The sequence below is a fragment of the Myotis myotis genome, unplaced genomic scaffold (assembly GCF_014108235.1).
Source record: "Myotis myotis isolate mMyoMyo1 unplaced genomic scaffold, mMyoMyo1.p scaffold_m19_p_4, whole genome shotgun sequence".
In the NCBI taxonomy this organism is placed as follows: domain Eukaryota; kingdom Metazoa; phylum Chordata; class Mammalia; order Chiroptera; family Vespertilionidae; genus Myotis; species Myotis myotis.
This window is the reverse complement of record NW_023416346.1, coordinates 119,592,293-119,612,284: the sequence shown is the minus strand read 5'-3', so window position 1 is coordinate 119,612,284 and position 19,992 is coordinate 119,592,293. Positions and strand designations below refer to the sequence as shown.

General features: G+C 41.4%; 1 protein-coding gene across 1 annotated transcript in view; it reads left to right on the top strand.

The window, feature by feature from the left end:
* The window catches only part of PHEX (phosphate regulating endopeptidase homolog X-linked), a 200,880-nt gene that overhangs the window by 140,427 nt on the left and 40,461 nt on the right, over positions 1-19,992 (top strand). The window contains exons 14-15 of the mRNA XM_036305892.1: positions 768-871; positions 11,593-11,651. Of these exons, the coding sequence (XP_036161785.1) occupies positions 768-871; positions 11,593-11,651 (163 nt within the window). The remainder of the gene's footprint in view (positions 1-767; positions 872-11,592; positions 11,652-19,992) is intronic.

Genomic DNA, 19,992 nt, shown 5'->3' with positions numbered 1-19,992 from the left:
AAAAGGGAACTCAAGAATCAATTATGTCTGTTTCCCTATTTTATTAGACAACATTGTTGTGAGCCAACAACTTCTTGTTTTTCTATGCAAGCTGTAATCTATGACTTGCCTCTGTAATTGCATTAATTTTTGGTGACCAGTACATTTTTGGGTGTTAATAGATAAATTCTATTAATAATTAAACTGTCCTTGTGACTCAATTGTGCTTGTGGTGGAAAATAAGTCTCTGAATAGCTTTCATTTTTTTTCCTTCATGAGCAAATGTCGAATACAGTAAATTAGATTGAACATTTGACTAAAACAGTCATCTATAAGCTAAATGAGGTTTGAGTTGACAAAACTGAATGTTATTAGAAGAACCTATGTGACAAATAAATAAGGTACACATTTTAGAAAAGTTCAAAGAATCATGTGGGCCAAGAAATTTCAAACCTACGATAATATGTTCTGTAAGGGTTAAAATAGATTTTTCAATTATAAAGCAAAGGAAACACATTGTGAATTATTGCAGCTTGTCTTGTTCTTTTTTTTTTCGTTCTGTGATCCAGAAATGACCATATTGATTTTTGTGCTTTTTATTTTAAAAGAAAATCACTGAGATGAAATTTTCATGGCTTTGTGAATACTTTGTTAACTGATGATGACTGAGAGGCTGTGAAGAGGGCAGCTTCTCTGTTGATCACTCATTTGTGCACTGAAGTCTTTTTTTTCAGAGCCATTTCTTATCTGCACTTAGAACAATGATCCTTATGGTTTGTTTTATTCAGATCAAGTTTTCAGAATCTGACTACTTTGGCAACGTCCTGCAAACTCGCAAGTATTTAGCACAGTCTGATTTCTTCTGGCTGAGAAAAGCTGTTCCAAAAACAGAGTGAGTAAAAGTGAAATAGATAAATAATGTTGGTGGGAAAAGGAGTCTCTTTGGACCAGACTTTGTAATTTCCCTCAAGTCAGAGTAACTGGCTTGCCAGTTATCTTGCTTTGGCAAAATCTGTGTCATGTTTTGGCAACTCTTATTTCTGCTATTATATGAATCACTTGTTCAGTTCAATTATGGCTCCTTCACTCCTAGCATCAACACATATCAAAATAAGGCTTATTAGGGTTTATCAGGATGCCAGCATTTAAAGCATTTCTAGATCTTGTTATATGTATGTTATATTATATTATATATATATGAATATATATGTGAATATTATACATATATGAATATATATGAATATATGTATATATATTTCATATATATATGAAATAAATTTCTGAATGTCACATTCAGGTAGAAACTTTTAAAGACCTCAAAGAACAAATATTAAAAACATAAAGTATGATTACAAATGTAGAAGTAATTGTATAATTAGTAAGTAACTAGAGGACATTTGATGAGATAATGAGTGCCACAGAACTGATAGCTCTGTTATCTCCTTCCAATAGTAGTTATGATTTATCCCCCTTCTCTTCAGCTGCCTATAGGTACTGTCCCTGAAGATAAGAAAGTTTCCTTAGGAACTTTTGGGCTAGGGCTAGCCTTGATATTTTCCCCCTAACAAAATGTGTGTGATGATGATGATGACAGCAGGTAACAATTATGTGCTTATAGTATGCCAGGAAGTGCTGCACATGTTTTAATTCATTTTATCCTCTTGTCAATTCTGTGAGGTCTAGGTACTACTTATTATCCCCATTTTACAAATGAATAAGAGGCTTACAATTGAGACGTTCTTCTGTTCAGGTTTAGATGACTTTTTGTTCATTCTTGCTAGCACTTGTGACTCTGATCTGCTAAGGTCCACTTCTCCAATGTGTTTATCTCTCTGTTCTCCAGATTGGATCATTTCTATTGCTCTAGCTTCAAATTCACTGATTCCTTCTTGCATAGTCTCAGATTTGCTGTTGACTCATCTAACACATTTTTCATTTTGATTATTGGACTTTTCTTTCCATATGGATGCCTTTTATAGTTTGTTTCTCTGTTGTGATTCTTTATTTATTGAATCATTATCATCATATTTTCCATTAAGTCTTTGACTATAGCTTATTTTATTTCTTTGAATTAATTTATAATGGCTTCTTTCAAGTTTTTGTCTGCTAAACCCAACAACTGGGCTCATTTAGAGTCAGTTTTTATTGATTGCTTTTTATTTGGCTTTATACTTTTTCTTTGCATAGCATATTTTTGTCATGTTGAAAATGACATTTTATTTTTTTTTTAATCTTCATTGTTGAAAGTGTGAAAATGACATTTAATATATTCTAGCAAATGTGGGTTCTGATATTTCTGAGACTTTTTAAAAAGTAATGTTCCTGGACTTACACTACAGAATCTGTGTCCTCTATAGTATGCAGCTGTAGATGTCTCTGCTTATTTTTTAAATTCTTTTTAATTTTATTTATTAGCCCAGTGGTTCTTAACCTTCCTAATGCCGCGACCCTTTAATACCTCATGTGGTGACCCCCAACCATAAAATTATTTTCATTGCTACTTTATAACTGTAATTTTGCTACTGTTATGAATTGTAATGTAAATATCTGATATGCAGGATGTATTTTCATTGTTACAAATTGAACATAATTAAAGCATAGTGATTAATCACAAAAACAATATGTAATTATGTATGTGTTTTCAGATGGTCTTAGGCAACCCCTGTGAAAGGGTTGTTCAACCCCTGCCGGGAGCCGGTCCATGCTTGCTGTTTCAAGGGACCTGGCATATATGGCATACTGTTCTTAAATATGTTTGCTCACCTTCTTGGCACTATGTGTTTTAACCAAGGTCTCTGAGAAAGGTTGTTTCCCCAGGTAGGGATTTTCCCCTGAAGTTAGGGAGGGAATAAAACCTCTTAACTAAGTGCCAGGCGGGTAATTAATCACTTTAACTATGAACAATCATGCTTAAGCTACATAATCTTTACTCCCTGGAATGGAGATAAGAAACGCCCTAACCTTTGGAATAGAGATTGATAGGATTGGAATCAACTGGTATAAATACAGATGTAATAAGACAGAACTCAGAAGACAGAACGAAGAAGACAGAACCTACATAGAACCTAGAGACAGAGAGAACATGGCAAAAGATCCTGGACTGAACCTGACTACAGAAATTGGCAAGAGAACCTGACTAGAACCTGGTGACTGAACCTGGCTGGAGAACCTGGACAGAACCTGGCTGAAGAACCTAGCGAGGGAACATGGCTACAGAACCTGGCTGGAGAACCTGGAGAACCTAGCAAGAGAACATGGACACAGAACCTGGCTGGAGATCCTAAGCAGAACCTCTCTGGAGATCCAGACCAGAACTTGGCTGGAGATCCTGGCTGGAGATCCTGGCTAGGCTGCTGATCAACTGAACACTGTCTCCGTGTCCTTCCTTCTTCGCCGACTCCGTCTACGCCTTTGGGAACCCCTGGACCTGCTGGGGTTGGACCCCAGCAAACCCCCAAAGGGGTCATGACCCACAGGTTGGCGACCCACAGATTGAGAACCACTGTATTAGCCTCACTTCCTAGAGTTTGTCCCTGTATCTGCATAGTTTAGTGCTCAGGGGATCAGGACTGAGCTTTATTCAAACACTTCTAGCCTGTAGGGCTTTTACCCTCTGCCAGTTGGTCTGTGGTAGGAGTTGGGAGTGCATTCAAAGTTACAGCCTGCCTTAGATTTTACTTCCCACTGGACACTCTCTGCTGTCCCCTCTATATGTTCCTGGTTTCCCAGTCAGCCAGGGATATGTGGCGAGCTTATCTCACCCTTCTACGACTCTTAGTTCCAGGATCTTACTTTTAAATTTCTGGCTGGTCCATTGCTCTCCCCAATGGGAATTATAATTTCAGGCTATCAAAGCTATGGGTTGTCTTCATTTATTTTTTAACAAGTTCAACAGTTTGAGCTGACATAGCTGCAAGTTTTCACCTCCACTCCTAATTGAGTCCACCCCCTGTGGCAAAAAGCTGCTGATTGTTCAGTCAGCCCTATCCTGAGAAAAGTTCTCATAGACTGAGCTGGGAGGGATGGGAGCAGTGCCCGGCTAGGCTATAGACTTCTGTTCTACTTACTTCCAGCTCTAGCAGTTTTTCCTAAATTAAACCTTTTTTTTTTTTTTCAATTTGCTGTTTGCCTTTGATCAATTCCCAGAGCCCTAAAATGGTTGTTTGTTAACAACTTTGTCCAAGTGATTTTTTTGTGGAAAGGATTTGTTGACCTTCTCGTACATCATAGCTGGAAGCCTGGCTTCCATGCCCACCTTTTTTGAATGGCCCACTTTTTAAGCCTGTCTTATATTCTGGCCTCCAGATTTTTGGCTGGCTCTTTTTATGCTCTCTGGGTCTCTTGTTATTTTTCCTTCCAACTCCCTTCTCTATTCTGGCCTCTAGACACTCTACGTTCCATACCATCCCTTGCCTTAAACTGGGATTACTGCCTTTCCCTCTTAGCCATGATTTCCATCTAGCCATTCCTGCCTTCTGCCATTCAAACCTTCCTATAACACGCACCCACACAGTTAGTGAAAACTTTGACTCCAGGAGTAGGCCTAAAGCTGAATCACTCCCTTACCCATCCCTGATGCCAATCAAAAGCACAAAGGAAGAGAGCAGAAAGCTTTAGAACTTCTTTGGAAATGACAGATAACTGGTTTAAAGCCATCTGCTCCACTGCCCTTGGTTCTCTCCTCTCATCATAGTATTGTTTAGTCTATCCTACTTCATTCCCAACCTAAATAATTCAATAGTAATTTCACCTTTAGGGTTCTAAAACTAGCTTCTCAAATCCAATGACTTCAGCAAATGGTTTCCAATATCCCAATGAGCATCTGCATATAGTATGGTAGTCACAGATCTGTGAATATCATCCTGCCCTTTCAGATCTACTTCAGATCAATCCAAACTCTTTTTTTTTCCAACTTGTGGAAAATGCAAGGCTCTTACAAGTATTTCTGTGAAACTTCTGGGTCTTCTCAGAGACTCTTCTGTATTGGAGATGCTGCCAAGTTAATTGTTCAGTTTCAAAATGACGTTGTTCATTTGGGTGTGTAGCAAAGGCTGGGTTGCTATTTGAAAAACTCCTATGTCATTTTTAATATCATCCTAAAATACTGATGGGCTGTCAGATTCTAAAAGCCTTGACTATTTCTAATTTTTTGCTGGCTGACTTTGTGGGCTTAGAAAAACAGTGATTTGCATAAGTTTTATTCTCTATCACAAATAACTATTTCAGAAGGACATTAAATTGGTTAATGTTTCTGGAAAGTTCTCCAGGAATGAAAATCAGCACAATGCTAGCAAATCTTATTTTCTCTGATATATGTCTATTTCAGGGAAAGCAACATTAAGGAATTTAAGGTCCTTTGTACATGATAAGGTGATGCAATAGTTAATTTTTTAAAAGAAATTTTGGGCTGGTCCTTTTCTGGCGTGGTAGATAATTTTAGCTTTATGATACTCATTGGCTTTAATAGATATCTTTTAGGCCTAAAAATTCATGAGTTAATCGAGTGAGGACGATTGTGGAGTATCTCCACTACACTAGTTTACTTAGTTCAGCACATCATGATTATATTTCTACAAAGCCCTGAAATAACATTTTGCTTCTTTGTGGGTATAGGAGATAAATACCCTTTATCTTTCATTCTCATGGAAACCATTTTTGCTGCACTAATGTACATTAAGAAGTTTCTAATGTGATGATAAATGTCAGCAAGAATGGAATTAATTGGGTGGTCATCCCTGAAGGTACATATTTAGTGTTGGTTCTCAGAATTGTCACTTCATCATCTTGCTTAAAAATAGGGGATTTACTTCATTTCTCAGCTTGAATCAAAAGTAATTTCTTTCCCCCAGGATCCCCCTTCTTTGACAGAAATTATTTTAAGCTAGCTTCCCTATTAACTCATTCTCACTCTACCGTGACCAAACATGACTGGATTTTCTTTCTCTAGCTTCTGAAAAAATGTGTAAAAATACATCAAATGTCTATACAAATTATGGTCCTGTGCCAAATTTTTATTTGCAAAAGCATTATCTATAACATGGAATTGGAAGGATATAATCTACAGGATATTAGAAATTAAGCAGTAAATACTCCATGATTTTTCCATTCTATACTCCTTAGACTATCATTATGAGTTGATAGGTAAAATATAAAACTCTAGCTTCATGCACATCTATTTTATAGGGTTCATATAAACCAGGGTGCCAATGTCCTTTCCTTTAGATTATTGTATTTCAGTATTACGGTCCTTTTATATATCCCATTGTCCAGTATAATTTTATTTCCATGTATTTTTGGATTTGAAATTTATATGAGACCTCTTCCCTTCTTATCCGCGAAATCATTAACCAAACATAGGATAGAGGAACACCCTAAAGACATAGGAAGGAAAATTTAAAGCACATGAATGACATTTTTTATTTATCCAAATAAATGTATACATAGCAATAAATTCATTTAAGTAGATTTAGTGATCTTCTGCATAGCACATACCACTTGGACAATAGTCTTAGCCCATAAGGAACTTAAAATCTTGTTGGGAGATAAGTTATGCAAACTCAAATGCCTTCAGGGCCCATGAGTTAACAAACGGTGGCCTAGACAGGTGTAAATGGTAGGGAATGGAGTGTACTATGGAGCACTAGTGATCATACATCTCATTTTAAGGGATTCCAGTTTAGTACCTTTTAAAACCACCGTGTTGGACAAATGAAACGTTTTTATGGAAAAATTCAACCTATTAGGTAGCACTTAGTCTCTGGACAGCCAACTTTTCAGTATTTCAATGATCTAATGTTGTATAACAAGCCACCCTAAAGTTTAGAGGGTTAAAACAACAGTAACTGTTTATTCTCTCTTGTGGCTCTGGAGGTCATTAGGTCCAGCTGGGTGGTTCTTGCTCATGGTCTTTCATGTAAGTCACAGTCAGATAGTGACTGAGACTGGAGTCACATGAAAGACTTCCTCTCTTGGATCTAGTGGTTGATGCAGGCTGTTGGCTGGAATGCCTGCTGCAGCTCTCTGTGAGTACTGGGCTTCTTTATAGCATGCTGATTGAGCAAGAAACTTCAAAGAGCAAGTTTCCTAAGAAGGAGAGAGTGAGGGAGGGCAGCACATGTGGTCACCTGATGGGGGAGAGGGGTTGTATCATCTTTAACTGCCTAGCATTGGAAGTCACATGGTGTCATTGTCCACTGCAGTGTATGTTTTAGAAGTGAGTCACCAAGGCTAACCCATAATCAAGAGGAGAGGAGCTTAGATTTCACCTCCTAATAGGAGGAGTGTAAAAAAAATTACAGATCAGAACTAGCACAGGTAGCCTTATATTAGAGAATAATAAAACTAAATATATAATAAACTTGGATGTAATAAGGGTGATATAGAAAATATTTAACAGCATGGGCACTGACCAATCTATATATATAAAAGCCAAGCTACCGAATGACCAGTCACTATGATGCACATTGCGGTGACCAACCGGCCTGATTGGGGCCCCAGTCAGCTCCCCTCAACCTCCCGTGGCCCCTCCCCCCAGCCAGCCCCACCCCTGATCAGCTCCCCCCATCCTGATCAGGGTTGGGACTGGCCGGCCAACCTCCCACATCCCCTTCTCCCCCACACCCGCCAGCCCGGCTCTGATCGGCCCCTATTGGGGCGGGTGGCCTGAACCACCTGTGCACGAATTTGTGCACCGGGCCTCTAGTAAGAAATATAGCATCCACAACTGATATGAGCTCTGACTATAATCAAGGCTCTAAACATGCCCTAGAATCAGCAGGAGCTCTGGGAGGTCAGGAAAACTGAAGTCATGTATCTGAAATAAGATTTTTAGGTATGCTTGCTGAAGCTTCAGAGCACCCATGTGGTTGTTTGATTTCTTTGTTTTGTCAATCTTTTCTTTTTTTAAGATTTTCTTTTAAAAAATATATTTCATTGATTTTTTACAGAGAGAAAGGGAGAGGGATAGAGAGTCAGAAACATTGATGAGAGAGAAACATCAATCAGCTGCTTCCTGCACACTCCCTACTGGGTATGTGCCCGCAACCAAGGTACATGCCCTTGACCGGAATCGAACCTGGGACCCTTGAGTCCACAGGCCGATGCTCTATCCACTGAGCCAAACCAGTTAGGGCTGTTTTGTCCATCTTGATCCATCATCAGTTAGAAACATTTTCCTTGCATGGCTCTTACCCTAATATTCTGAAAGTTTATTCTTTGCAAAAGCGAGAGGAGTTGGGAGGAATGGGAAGAGAAGGGGTGAGCTCTAGGAATACACTTAATCTTTTGAATATATTATAGTTCAGTCCAATGTTATTTAAAAGACAAGTTGAGATACACCTGGATTCTCCCTCTCTTGACCCAAAAAGCAGACATACAAATGCTTGGGTCTTTGGGTAGTGTATTATTTTTATGTTACTGCTGTAATACATTACCACAACTGTAGCAACTCAAAATCACAAATGTATTATTTCACAGTTCTGCAGGTTAGAAGGGTGGATTGGCTTGGCTGGTTTCTCAGCTCCAGGTTTTGCAAGGCTGAAATTAAGGTGTCAGCTGGGCAGGCCCTTAGCAGGAGGCTCTGGGAAGAAGCCTCTTCCAAGCTCATCAAGTGTTGGCAGAATCCCGTTTCTTGTGGTTGTAGAACTAAGGTCCCTCCTTCCTTCGTGACGGTTAGCTGGGAGCCACTCTTCACTCGATATCTCTCTTGCACATGGCCCCTGCATCTCAGAGCCAGAAACAGTGTGTGGAATCCTTTTCACTCTTGGATTCTCTGGACTTCTGGTTGTGTAGCATCTCTTCTGACTTTCTCCTCTTCTGTGTTGTAGCTCTCAGATTCCAGTTAGAGAAGGTTTAATGTGCTGGGGTCCAACCCCAGCAGGTCCAGGGGTCCCCAAAGGTGTGGACGGAGTCGGCGAAGAAGGAATGACACAGAGACAGCTTTCAGTTGATCAGCAGCCTAGCCAGGATCTCCAGCCAAGTTCTGTTCAGGATCTCCAGCGAAGTTCTGGTTAGGATCTCCAGCCAAGTTCTGTGTCCATGTTCCCTTGCTAGGTTCTCCAGTTCTAGGTTCTCCAGCCAGGTTCTGTAGCCATGTTCCCTCGCTAGGTTCTCCAGCCAGGTTCTGTCCAGGTTCTCCAGCCAGGTTCGGTCACCAGATTCTAGTCAGGTTCTCTTGCCATGTTCTATCCAGGTTCTGTAGCCAGGTTCTGTCTCTAAGATCTTCAGCCATGTTCTCTCGCTAGGTTCTGTCTCTAGGTTCTGTGGCCAGTTTCTGTCCAGGATCTTTTGCCATGTTCTCTCCAGCGAAGTTCTTCTGTCTCTAGGTTCTGTGTAGGTTCTGTGTCTAAGTTCTGTGCCTCTCTTCTAAGTTCTGTCTCCTGTTGTCTTGTTACATCTGTATTTATACCAGTTGATTCAGTCCTATCAATCTCTATTACAAAGGTTAGGGCGTTTCTTATCTCTATTCCAGGGAGTAAAGATTATGTAGCTTAAGCATGATTGTTCGTAGTTAAAGTGATTAATTACCCACCTGGCACTTAGTTGAGGGGTTTTATTCCCTCCCTAACTTCAGGGGAAAATCCCTACCTGGGGAAGCAACCTTTCTCAGAGAGGAGACCTTGGTTAAAACACATAGTGCCAAGAAGGTGAGCAAACATATTAAGAACAGTATGCCATATATGCCAGGTCCTTTGAAACAGCAAGGATGGACTGGCTCCCGGCATTAATGCTCTTAAGAGCCCATGTGATTCAAATGGGAACACACGGAAAATCCAGGATAACCTCCCTATTTTTAGGTCCTTAAACTTAATTACTCTGCAGTCCTCTTTGCCATGTGATGTAACATATTCACAGGATCCAGGGATTAGTATGTAGATATCTTTTTGGGAGTCATAATTCTACCTACTATAGATAGCAACAAATAAAGGTGCTTTTATATCCACTTATTTCCTCAGGAAAATAGTCCAGTCAGTAACTTTGTGTTAATCATTAAGACCTTTTGAAATACGAATCTTAAAGTTGAATGAAAAGAATATACACTTATGGAAGAGAGTATAGGTTTCAATTTTGACAAGAGAAGGGAAACTCTCTTTCTTGATATCCAATAATATCTCCAGTATACTATAATACTTAAGAGAACTGGTTTGAAGTTCAGACTGACCAGACTTTGTACAAGCATATAATGCTTGTAAATTTCATTGTCTTCATTTGTGTAATGAGCTAATAATTGTTATAGTTGCTATGGGGAAAAACCTATCAATAGGAAGTGCTGAGGACATAGTAATTGCTCAATGAATATTAGTTAATAATAATAATAATAATAATAATAATAATAATAGAATGACATATACATGGACTTCCTTATAGATGGGGAAAAGGTATGGGTGGGCCAACAAGAATCATCACTTAGATTTCCTACTAGTTTCAGATTACTCACATACATAATTATTCTATTAAACATAAATTAGTAAAATGATTGTTCTGAAAAGGAATTTATATTAAGCAATTTAGCTTCAAACAAATTGCTTTGTTTTAATCATAAAGGGGATTGGCTAAAACTCACAGCCATCTGAGTCAAGGGTGGCAAACTATGGCTTGTGGCTAAATCTTGCCTGCTGCCTGTTTTTGTATGGCTCATGAGAAATTCTTAGAGAGAAATGTTTGTAGTTGATTTGATGATACAAAGCACAAACTTTGAACCCCAATTAGGCAAAATGTTGTCCTGCACCAAAAGAATTCCATTCTTTTTAATAGTCCTGTATTACCAAAAATTGTACATGATTATTATGTTTTGAATTTCATTAAAGATTTGTGGAAAAATTTCTCACTATAGCAGTATCTATATAACATCCTTGATTTTGCCTCTTTGTCTGCAAAATACCTACATGTTTACCATCTGACTCTTCACAGAAAATTTTTTTTTTCCAGAGTTCTAATTTAAGTGGGGTGTAAATTCTTCATAGCTGGAAGGTACTCCCAAGATCTTCTAATGCAACCTTAATTTCATAGCTAAAGCTGAACCTCAGAAAGTAGGCGACTCTTCCACCACAGCCTAGCTAGTTGGTGATAGTGGCAGAACGAGTCAGTCGATCTTTTGGTGGTTAAATCAGTAAACTTTCCACCAGACTAGGCAGATACTCTGGGTAGCATGGTTGTACTTTATTAATCTTTCTTTACATGGACCCCTGTGTTAACACTATTCCATTTTTTTTTTAATGAGGAAAGGTCAGAGGTTACGCCGCATAGTAACTCAGCTGTCCCGTGGGCCCATTAAACAGGGCCTGGCAAACATCAGCTTGTTGCCATGTTTCCATCTGCAAGGAGAGCCCGTTAGAGTCTAGGATTTCTCATTAAACTGTTTCAGAAGCACTGGTGCTGACTTTCTCTGTAGTTAGCAACAGCGAATAAACAGGCATGTTAATATATTCTCATTGAACCATGTTCAGTTTAGGATGAGATTGTTTATTGAGCAGAACAATAGCCCTAAATTGAAGCGATAATTTCCCCACTTGCCTCATATCCCCATTGTTCCCTGGTTAACATTGCGTTTGTTCTTGCTGCTCTCCTGCCTGGATAATGATGATCACTTGGTGATATTTGTTTCTCTTGCTACAGGTGGTTTACAAATCCAACGACTGTCAATGCTTTCTATAGTGCATCTACCAACCAAATCCGTGAGTACTCTGCTTCTCTTTTCCTTGTTAATCTGGTACAAAATGGAAGGAACTTTTCCAGGACTATGATTAAGGGTAGGGCATTTTTTTAGTTTTGCCCCAAAAGTGACCAGGTATTTTGGTGAAAGAAATTTATTTCCATACCCATATGCCCAATTTTCCTCACTCCTTTCACCTTTCAAGTTCTTTAAAGCTTTATATCACCATTGAGTGAAAAACTCCCAACTACAATAAATAAAAATACAATGAAGTTAGCCATGAAAAGAAACAAGCTTCCACTTTTCTCTCAGAATGGTCTTACTGATTTTGTCTATACCATTTTGTTTATTTTTAGGATTGAGCAGAAAAACAAGCAGATAACACTGAGTAGATTATAGAACCTGAGGGGACTATCTATATAGTAGAGGCCCGGTACACAAAATTGTGCACATAGCGGGGGTACCTCAGCCCGGCCTGCTCCCGCTCGCAGTATAGGAGCCCTCGGACATCCTTAGAGCTGCCTCGGAGGTGGGAGAGGCTCCCACCACCACCGCTGCACTCACCAGCCATGAGCCCGGCTCAGGGCTTCTGGCTGAGCAGCGCTCCCCCTGTGCGAACGCACTGACCACCAGGGGGCACCACCTGCATTGAGTGTCTGCCCCCTGGTGGTCAGTGCACATCATAGTACCGGTCGTTCCACTGTTCGGTCTATTTGCATATTAGCCTTTTATTATATAGAATAAGAAAAGTTTGGAAATGTTCTGATTAACCCTAGGATGCAAAGGCTTGAGTTTCTTTTATTTACATGCTGTGGATATATGTAATTATAAATGCCATGATGAGTTTAAAAATTATTAAAGATCAGATTGGCACAAATTAAAAATCTGACAGCACCAAGTGTTGGCACCCAGGACAGACAGTCACTGCTGGTGAAAGTAGAAATTGGTTCACTCACTTTGCAGAGCAATTTGGCAACATAGAAAGACAAAGTTGTGCATGCATCTCTCTGACCATCATTTGCGCTCTTGGCATGTGACCTAGTGCTGTGATTCTCAAAATGTGGTCCTGGGACAACAGCAAGAACATCATGGGGGAACTTGTTAAAATGCACCGTAGACCTATTGTTCACAAACCCTGGACACAGGGCTCAGAAATCTCTTTTATTAAGCTCTCTTGGTGACTCTAACATAGTTTGAGAACTACTGCCCTAAAGAAGTCTCATATAGTAAGCCCCATGTGAGAATGCTCATAACAGTATTGTTTATAATAGCAGGAAAAGGGGAATAAGCTATGTGTCCCTCCACAGGAAAATGAATTAAATGTGGCATGTTTACACAAAGGAATGCCACATAGCAGTGAACAATGAGTGACCTAGAGAAGTCAGTGATGGCGAACCTTTTGAGCTCGGCGTGTCAGCATTTTGAAAAACCCTAACTTAACTCTGGTGCCGTGTCACATATAGAAATTTTTTGATCTTTGCAACCATAGTAAAACAAAGATTTATATTTTGGATATTTATTTTATATATTTAAATGCCATTTAACAAAGAAAAATCAACCAAAAAAATGAGTTCACGTGTCACCTCTGACACGCGTGTCATAGGTTCGCCATCACTGACCTAGAGTGACATGTGTTAACATGGATGAGCCTCATAGATATTCTATTGTGTGGTGGAAAAAACAACTTGGAAAAATATATTGAGTATGTTGCTATATAAATGAGGTTCAGAAGCATGCAGGACAATTCTATTTGACATTCATGAGAATGACAAATGGTGAGTTCAGGTTGGTGGTTACCTGTTATGGAGAAGGTGGTCCTCTTCTGCTTGAGCCCTTACACGTTTCTCATACCCCTGCCCCCCTCCTACACCTCTTCTGGTATCCATCTTCCCTCCCTTGCTTGGCAATAACATCTAATCTCATGGTTTTAAGCATCTCTCTATGCTGTTTATTGACTGTGGGGGATGGAATTTATAAAGACTAGCCACCCTTGAGCATGCCCCCATACCTATAATCACCTCCTCTCTGGCATCCCTGCTTCTGTCCTTATCCCCCTTCAATCTATTCTAAATATAATATTGCAGTATTTTAAGATGTTTTACAATCACCTCATTTTCCTCCTTTGCTCAGAACCCGTTATCAGCTTCCTCACTTATTCAGATTAAGAGCCAAGCTACTTGCAATGGCCAGGGGCCTCTTTCCAGGCTGCCTTTTTCCCTATCTGTTCCAGCAACATTGGCCTCCTTTCTGTTCCTAAAGCATGAGACCCTTCCCTCCTGGCATTTTTACTCTGGGCTCTCTTTGAGTAGGAAAACTTCCCTAAGTGCTCTGTATGGTTCACACTCCCAATTCCTTCAAATATTTGCTCAAATGCTACCTTCTCAGTGAGGCATCCTGCATGCTCACAGTACACCCTTCATGCTGGCCCTCATCTGGACAGGACTCCCTGGCCACAGAGGACAGACAGCCCTGAGGCTGTGGTCTCCTGCTCCCAGCGGGCACATCTCCTTAGAGTTGTCCTCATGTGGCCACACTTGGGAATGGCAGTCTCTGCAGAACTGGTCTGGGAGGGTAGTGAACAGAAGGAAAACAAGCAGATGGTGGTAATTTTGGATTTTTACATCAGTTTATGTAATCAAATCAGTTAAATATTTTGAATGTCACTCCTTACTGTACAAGTATTCACTGTTATCATGAAAATACCATTGCTTTCGTCCCCCCAGCTTTATGGAGATATAATTGACAAATAAAAATTGTCTGAATTTAAAATGTACAACATGATGTTTTAATATAGCTCCAAGTTGAAAACTAGGCTGCATATGGAAATTTATGATATTAGGGCTATCAATTATAAACATTATAATAATATGAATTATATTTATATAATATGAATTATAATATTACTTGAAATAACCTATTGGGCAATAGAAAGTTCTGTAGATTATCCACTTTAAAAGAAAATGTTTTATATAATATTTGGTACATGCTAAATAATATATGGAACATGCTAGAACATACGAAGTTATAAAGGATATAAGAAAACATATGATAAATATATGCCTGTGAATCCACCACCCAACCAAGAACTGGAACATTCCCAATATTATTGCATCTGTCCATGCTCCTCCCCATCCTATTCCTCTCCCACACCATAGAGGTAACCATTATTCTGATTTGTGTGTTTATCATTTTCTTGTTTTTTTTAAAATAAATTTTAAATCATTTAAGTATCCCTAAACAATATATTTATTTTTGTTTATGTTGTAGCATATTAAGACTGATATGCAATCTTAAGCAATTGTGTTTTTTCAATTAGTATGTTTTTAAGATTCATCCATGTAGCATGTGGCAGTAGTTTATTTCATTTTCACTGCCATATAATATTCCATTGTGTGACTGTACCCCAGATTATTTGTTTTACAGATCTTTTCTGTTGAGAGACCTATGTGTTTCCCCCTATATTTTTGCTATTATGAACAGCACTGCTCAGTATATTCTCATACAAGTCCCCTAAAAAAGTGTTTGGAGTCTATACTAGGGATGGAATTACTGGCTTGTAGGGTATGTAAATACTCAACTTTACTAGATAACACCAAATGTTTTCCAAAGTGAGTGTTCCAGACTACAGAAGTGTTTTCATCAACTATCATTTTAACCACTTCTTAGCATTGGTAGACTTAATTTTTACCAATATAGTGAATGTAATAGATCAGCCATTATGCAAGAAAAGGCATTGAGATAGACTATTCACTAATGTTTCCATACTCACTTTCCAATGTCAGTGAATGCTTTTACTGCTCCTTTGAAGATTTAAGTAAGTCTCATAATAATTCTGTCTCCAAGATTCACCCTGCTCAGCCTTTTTCTTGTCTGGGAAGAACCGATCCTATCAGAGGTTTACTGAAGAAGCAACCATTTTAGGGTAACCCAGTGGTTTCTGGAAAGCTCATGAGCAGAGGGGGTTTGGAATGAACAATTTGAAGTGGTATTTTAATTAAGAGATTCAGCTGTTCCTATTTTCCTAATGACCAGTGTTTGCTCTCATTGTAAATTACATTCCCAGGCAAGATGACAAGGAATCCTTTGGGCGATTTTTTTCTCTCTCCTTTCTGATTTTTCTGGACTACAAATTAAGACAGGTGGAGTACCTTCTTATACATTTCCCCACTGGGTTTCCTGGGACACCCCAGCCCCAATTGCCTTCTTTTTGCTTCACTGAAGAAATGAAAAATTGAGGTGATTTTCTGAAATGAACATCTTTATTGATTAGGGCCTGATTCTGACAGCATGTGGCCATCTGTTTAATTGGGTTTCACATCTAAGATGTAACTATACTTAGTAACGTGATTTATGAGGATTTCATTCAGTTCCCATTATCATTTTCTGATTTATGCCAGTTAAGTCTGCTTCTGCGCACAGTAGCGACCTGAGTAGAAAATAGAGAAACGAAAAACCTATAGTTTGTTTTTTTGTTTGTTTGTTTGTTTGTTTTTGCAAATCCACAACTTTGTATGAAACACTATGATTTGTGACTGTCTTTCAATGTTAGATATTTTGCAGGGTGGATATAGTTCCTTATTTTTCTACCCTTGTCAAGCTGGGTAGCAATGTCCTCAGATACAAAATAGTAAGATAGTAATGGTTTAAGTCTGCTCAAGGAGGAGTTATGCTCAGGAACTGTTGCAGAATTTAAGTATACTTGAACTGATAAGGTGGTTTAAGTAGAACACAAGGAGCTGAGGTGATTGGTGCCCAAACTTGTGCTTCTCTAACTTTGTGGTAACAGCAAAACTGGTCTACTTAGTTTGAGTAGGACAGTGGTCGGCAAACAGTGGCTCGCGAGCCACATGCGGCTCTTTGGCCCCTTGAGTGTGGCTCTCCCTAAGCCTTAGGAGTATCCTGATTAAGTTAATAACAATGTACCTACCTATATAGTTTAAGTTTAAAAAATTTGGCTCTCAAAAGAAATTTCAATCGTTGTACTATTGATATTTGGCTCTGTTGACTAATGAGTTTGCTGACCACTGGGTAGGGAAATAGCGAGAACCTCAATGGGAGACCTTGAGTTCCACTGATTTAGTTTTGACTTTGGTCAAGGTATTTTTCCTTCCTTGCCCCTATTTTCTTCATCTGCTACATGTTGAGATTACCTAGCCCACAGAGTCTTGGGTAAGGATTTAATGAGATGAATTTGAAAAGTACCAGCACATTGCCAAGGTTAGGGTTTATATATCTACTAGAGGCCTGGTGCACTGGTGGGGTCCTTTGGCCTGGCCAGCAGGGATCAGTGGACCTCCGTGCCACCGCATCCCGGCCTTATCCGCCAGCTTGTTGGGCTCCAGCCCACTGTCTGTGTTGACCCTGCACAGCACGAAGTAGTGCAGGAAGCAGCAGGCAGCCGGGGAGGAGCCCGAGGCCGGGCTGGGCAGAGTGCCACCCCACTCCTACTCATCCTGGCCCAGCTGCGTCTGCTTCCACTGCTGATCAGGTGCGCAGGGGGAGTGTCCATGGAAGAGGCTCATGCCGCTGCAGCTGTGTTTGCCAGCCGTCAGCCCAGCATCTGGCACCCGTCTGTCAGCTGAGCAGTGCTCCCGCTGTGGGAGCCCACTGACCACCAGGGGGCAGCTCCTGCGTTGAGCATCTACCTCCCTGGTGGTCAGTGCGTGTCATAGCTACCAGCGGTCATCCAGTCGTTTAGGCTTTTATATATATAGATGACTGGTATGCCTGTAATCCCCAGGAGAGCCAGTCCATCAAGAATAGACAGCAAGATATGAAAGTGTTGGAGGGACATATTTTGGACTTTTGATCTTAAAATATTTTATAAATTATAACAATATTTTTACATACTGAAAAAAATACAACCAATTTGGAAAAGTGTTTGGCAGTTTGTTGATATCTCCTGTAACACAGAAATTCCATTTTTGATGATGGATCCTTATGCTCACGATGAGACATGTAACACAAATGTTCATTGCAGCTTTATTCATAATGGCAAAAACCTGGAAAGAACTTAATGTCCATCAACAGAAGACTAGGTAAATAAATTGGTATGTTAATACAATTGAATATTATATAGCAAAGAAAATGAGCAAATGGCTTCATTCTACAGTATGTAAGAATGCCACTGTCTTAATGCCGAATGAAACACTGCATTGTTCCATTCATAAAGTTCGGGAACAAGCAAATGAATCTGTGATCTAAGTGGCAGAAGTGAAAATAATGGCTCTCTGTGTTGGGGTATTGGCTGGGAAGAGACACAAGAAACATTATCTTGATCTGGGAGGTAGTTGCACAGGTGAGTCCTACTATTAAATGTGTGCCTTTACTGTATGTATGTCATACCTCAACATAAACAATGACACCCTCATTTCCCCATAAAATTATTTGGAACAGCATATAGCATGCATAGACATTTTGGATTAATAACAGGTTACCTCAGGGCCAAGCCTCCAGAGGCATAGACTAGAGATCAGCAAACTTTCTCTAAAGGCCCAGGTAGTACATATTTTTGTTTTTGTGAGCCATGTGGTCTCTGTTGAAAAATCTCAACTTTGCCATTGCAATTGCAGACAGTTCATAAACAAGTGAGCATGCTGTGTTCAGTAAAACTATTTACATACACTGTAGTTTGCCCACCCCTATTGTAGAGCACTGTTGGAGGATGGGAGCCAGGAGACTTGACGAGTGTTCTGACCCAGCTTTTAAACTTGGATCTAATCAGGTGGTGGTACTGGAACTGTTTGGAGGGTGGTAGAGTGAACAGCTCACCTTTGGGGTTTCCATTTATACTTATACTAGAGGCCCGGTGCACAAAAATTTGTGCACTCGGGGGGAAGGGGGGTCCCTCAGCCCGGCTTGTGCCCTCTCGCAGTCTGGGACCCCTCGGGAGATAACGCCCTGCTGGCTTAGGCCTGCTCCCGGGTGGCAGAGGGCAGGCCCAATCCCTAGGTGCAGCCCCTGGTCGGGCTCAGAGCAGGGCCAATTGGGGAGTTGGGGCGCCTTCCCCTGTCATGCACAGAGCAGGGCAGATTGGGAGGTTGCGATGCCACCCTCAGTCACGCTCAGGGTAGGGCCGATTGGGGGGTTGGGGCACCGCCCCCTGTCACACTCAAGGCAGGTTCGATGGGGAGGTTGCGGCGCCACCCCCTGTCACGCACAGAGCAGGGCCCATCAGGGGGTTGGGGCTCCGTACCCTGTCATGCACAGAGCAGGACCAATCAGGGAGTTGGGGCGCTGCCCCCTGTCACGCACAGAGCAGGGCCCATCAGGGGGGTTGGGGCTCCGTACCCTGTCACGCACAGAGCAGGGTCAATCAGGGGGTTGAAGAGCTCCCCCCTGTCACTCACAGAGTAGGGTCGATAGGGGAGTTGGGGCACCACCCCCTGTCACATTCAGGGCAGGGCGGATCAGGGGGTTGGGGCGCCGCCCTCTATCACCCACAGAGCAGGGCCGATCAGGGGGTTGGGGCGCCGCCACTGTCACACTCAGGGCAGGGCTGATGGGGAGGTTATGGCTCTACCCCATCACACATAGAGCAGGGCCCATGGGGGGGGGGGGTTTGGGGTGCCGCCCTCTATCACCCACAGAGCAGGGCCGAACAGGGGGTTGAGGCACCGCACCCTGTCACACACAGAGCTGCAGGGCGATCAGGGGGTTGCGGAGCTCCCCCCTATCAGGCACAGAGCAGGGCTGATCAGGGGGTTGGGGCGCCTTCCCCTGTCATGAACAGAGCAGGGCGGATAGGGAGGTTGTGGCCCCGCCCCCTGTCACACACAGAGCCGCAGGGCGATCAGGGGGTTTGGGTGCTGCCCCTGTCACGCTGATCCCAGTGCCGGGAGGCCTCTCGGCTCCGCTGATACCGGTGCTGGGAGGCATATTACCCTTTTACTATATAGGATAGAGGCCTGGTGCATGGGTGGGGCTGGCTGGTTTGCCCTGAAGGGTGTCCTGGATCAGGGTGGGAGTCCCCACTGGGGTGCCTGGCCAGCCTGGGTGAGGGGATGATGGCTGTTTGCAGCTAGTCACACACCCTTCAGGGTGGGGGTCCCCACTGGGGTGCCTGGCCAGTCTGGTTGAGGGGCTGAGGGCTGTTTTCAGGCCGACTGAAGCTCCCAACTGCTCCTTTTTTTCTTTTTTTTTATTCTGGGCCAGCTTTAGCTCTGGCTCCAGCTCTGAGGCTTCTGCTGCTGAAAGAAGGTATCTGGTTTGTTTCGGTTCTATAATCGAAACAATGTATAACTCCAGCTCTGAGATCCCGGGCTCGCTGAAAGCAGGTTTCTGGGGTTTTGTTTAGCTTCTATATTTGTTACAATGTTTCTTAAACTGCAAGCTCAGAGGCCAGCAAGGCAGGCGGGGAACAT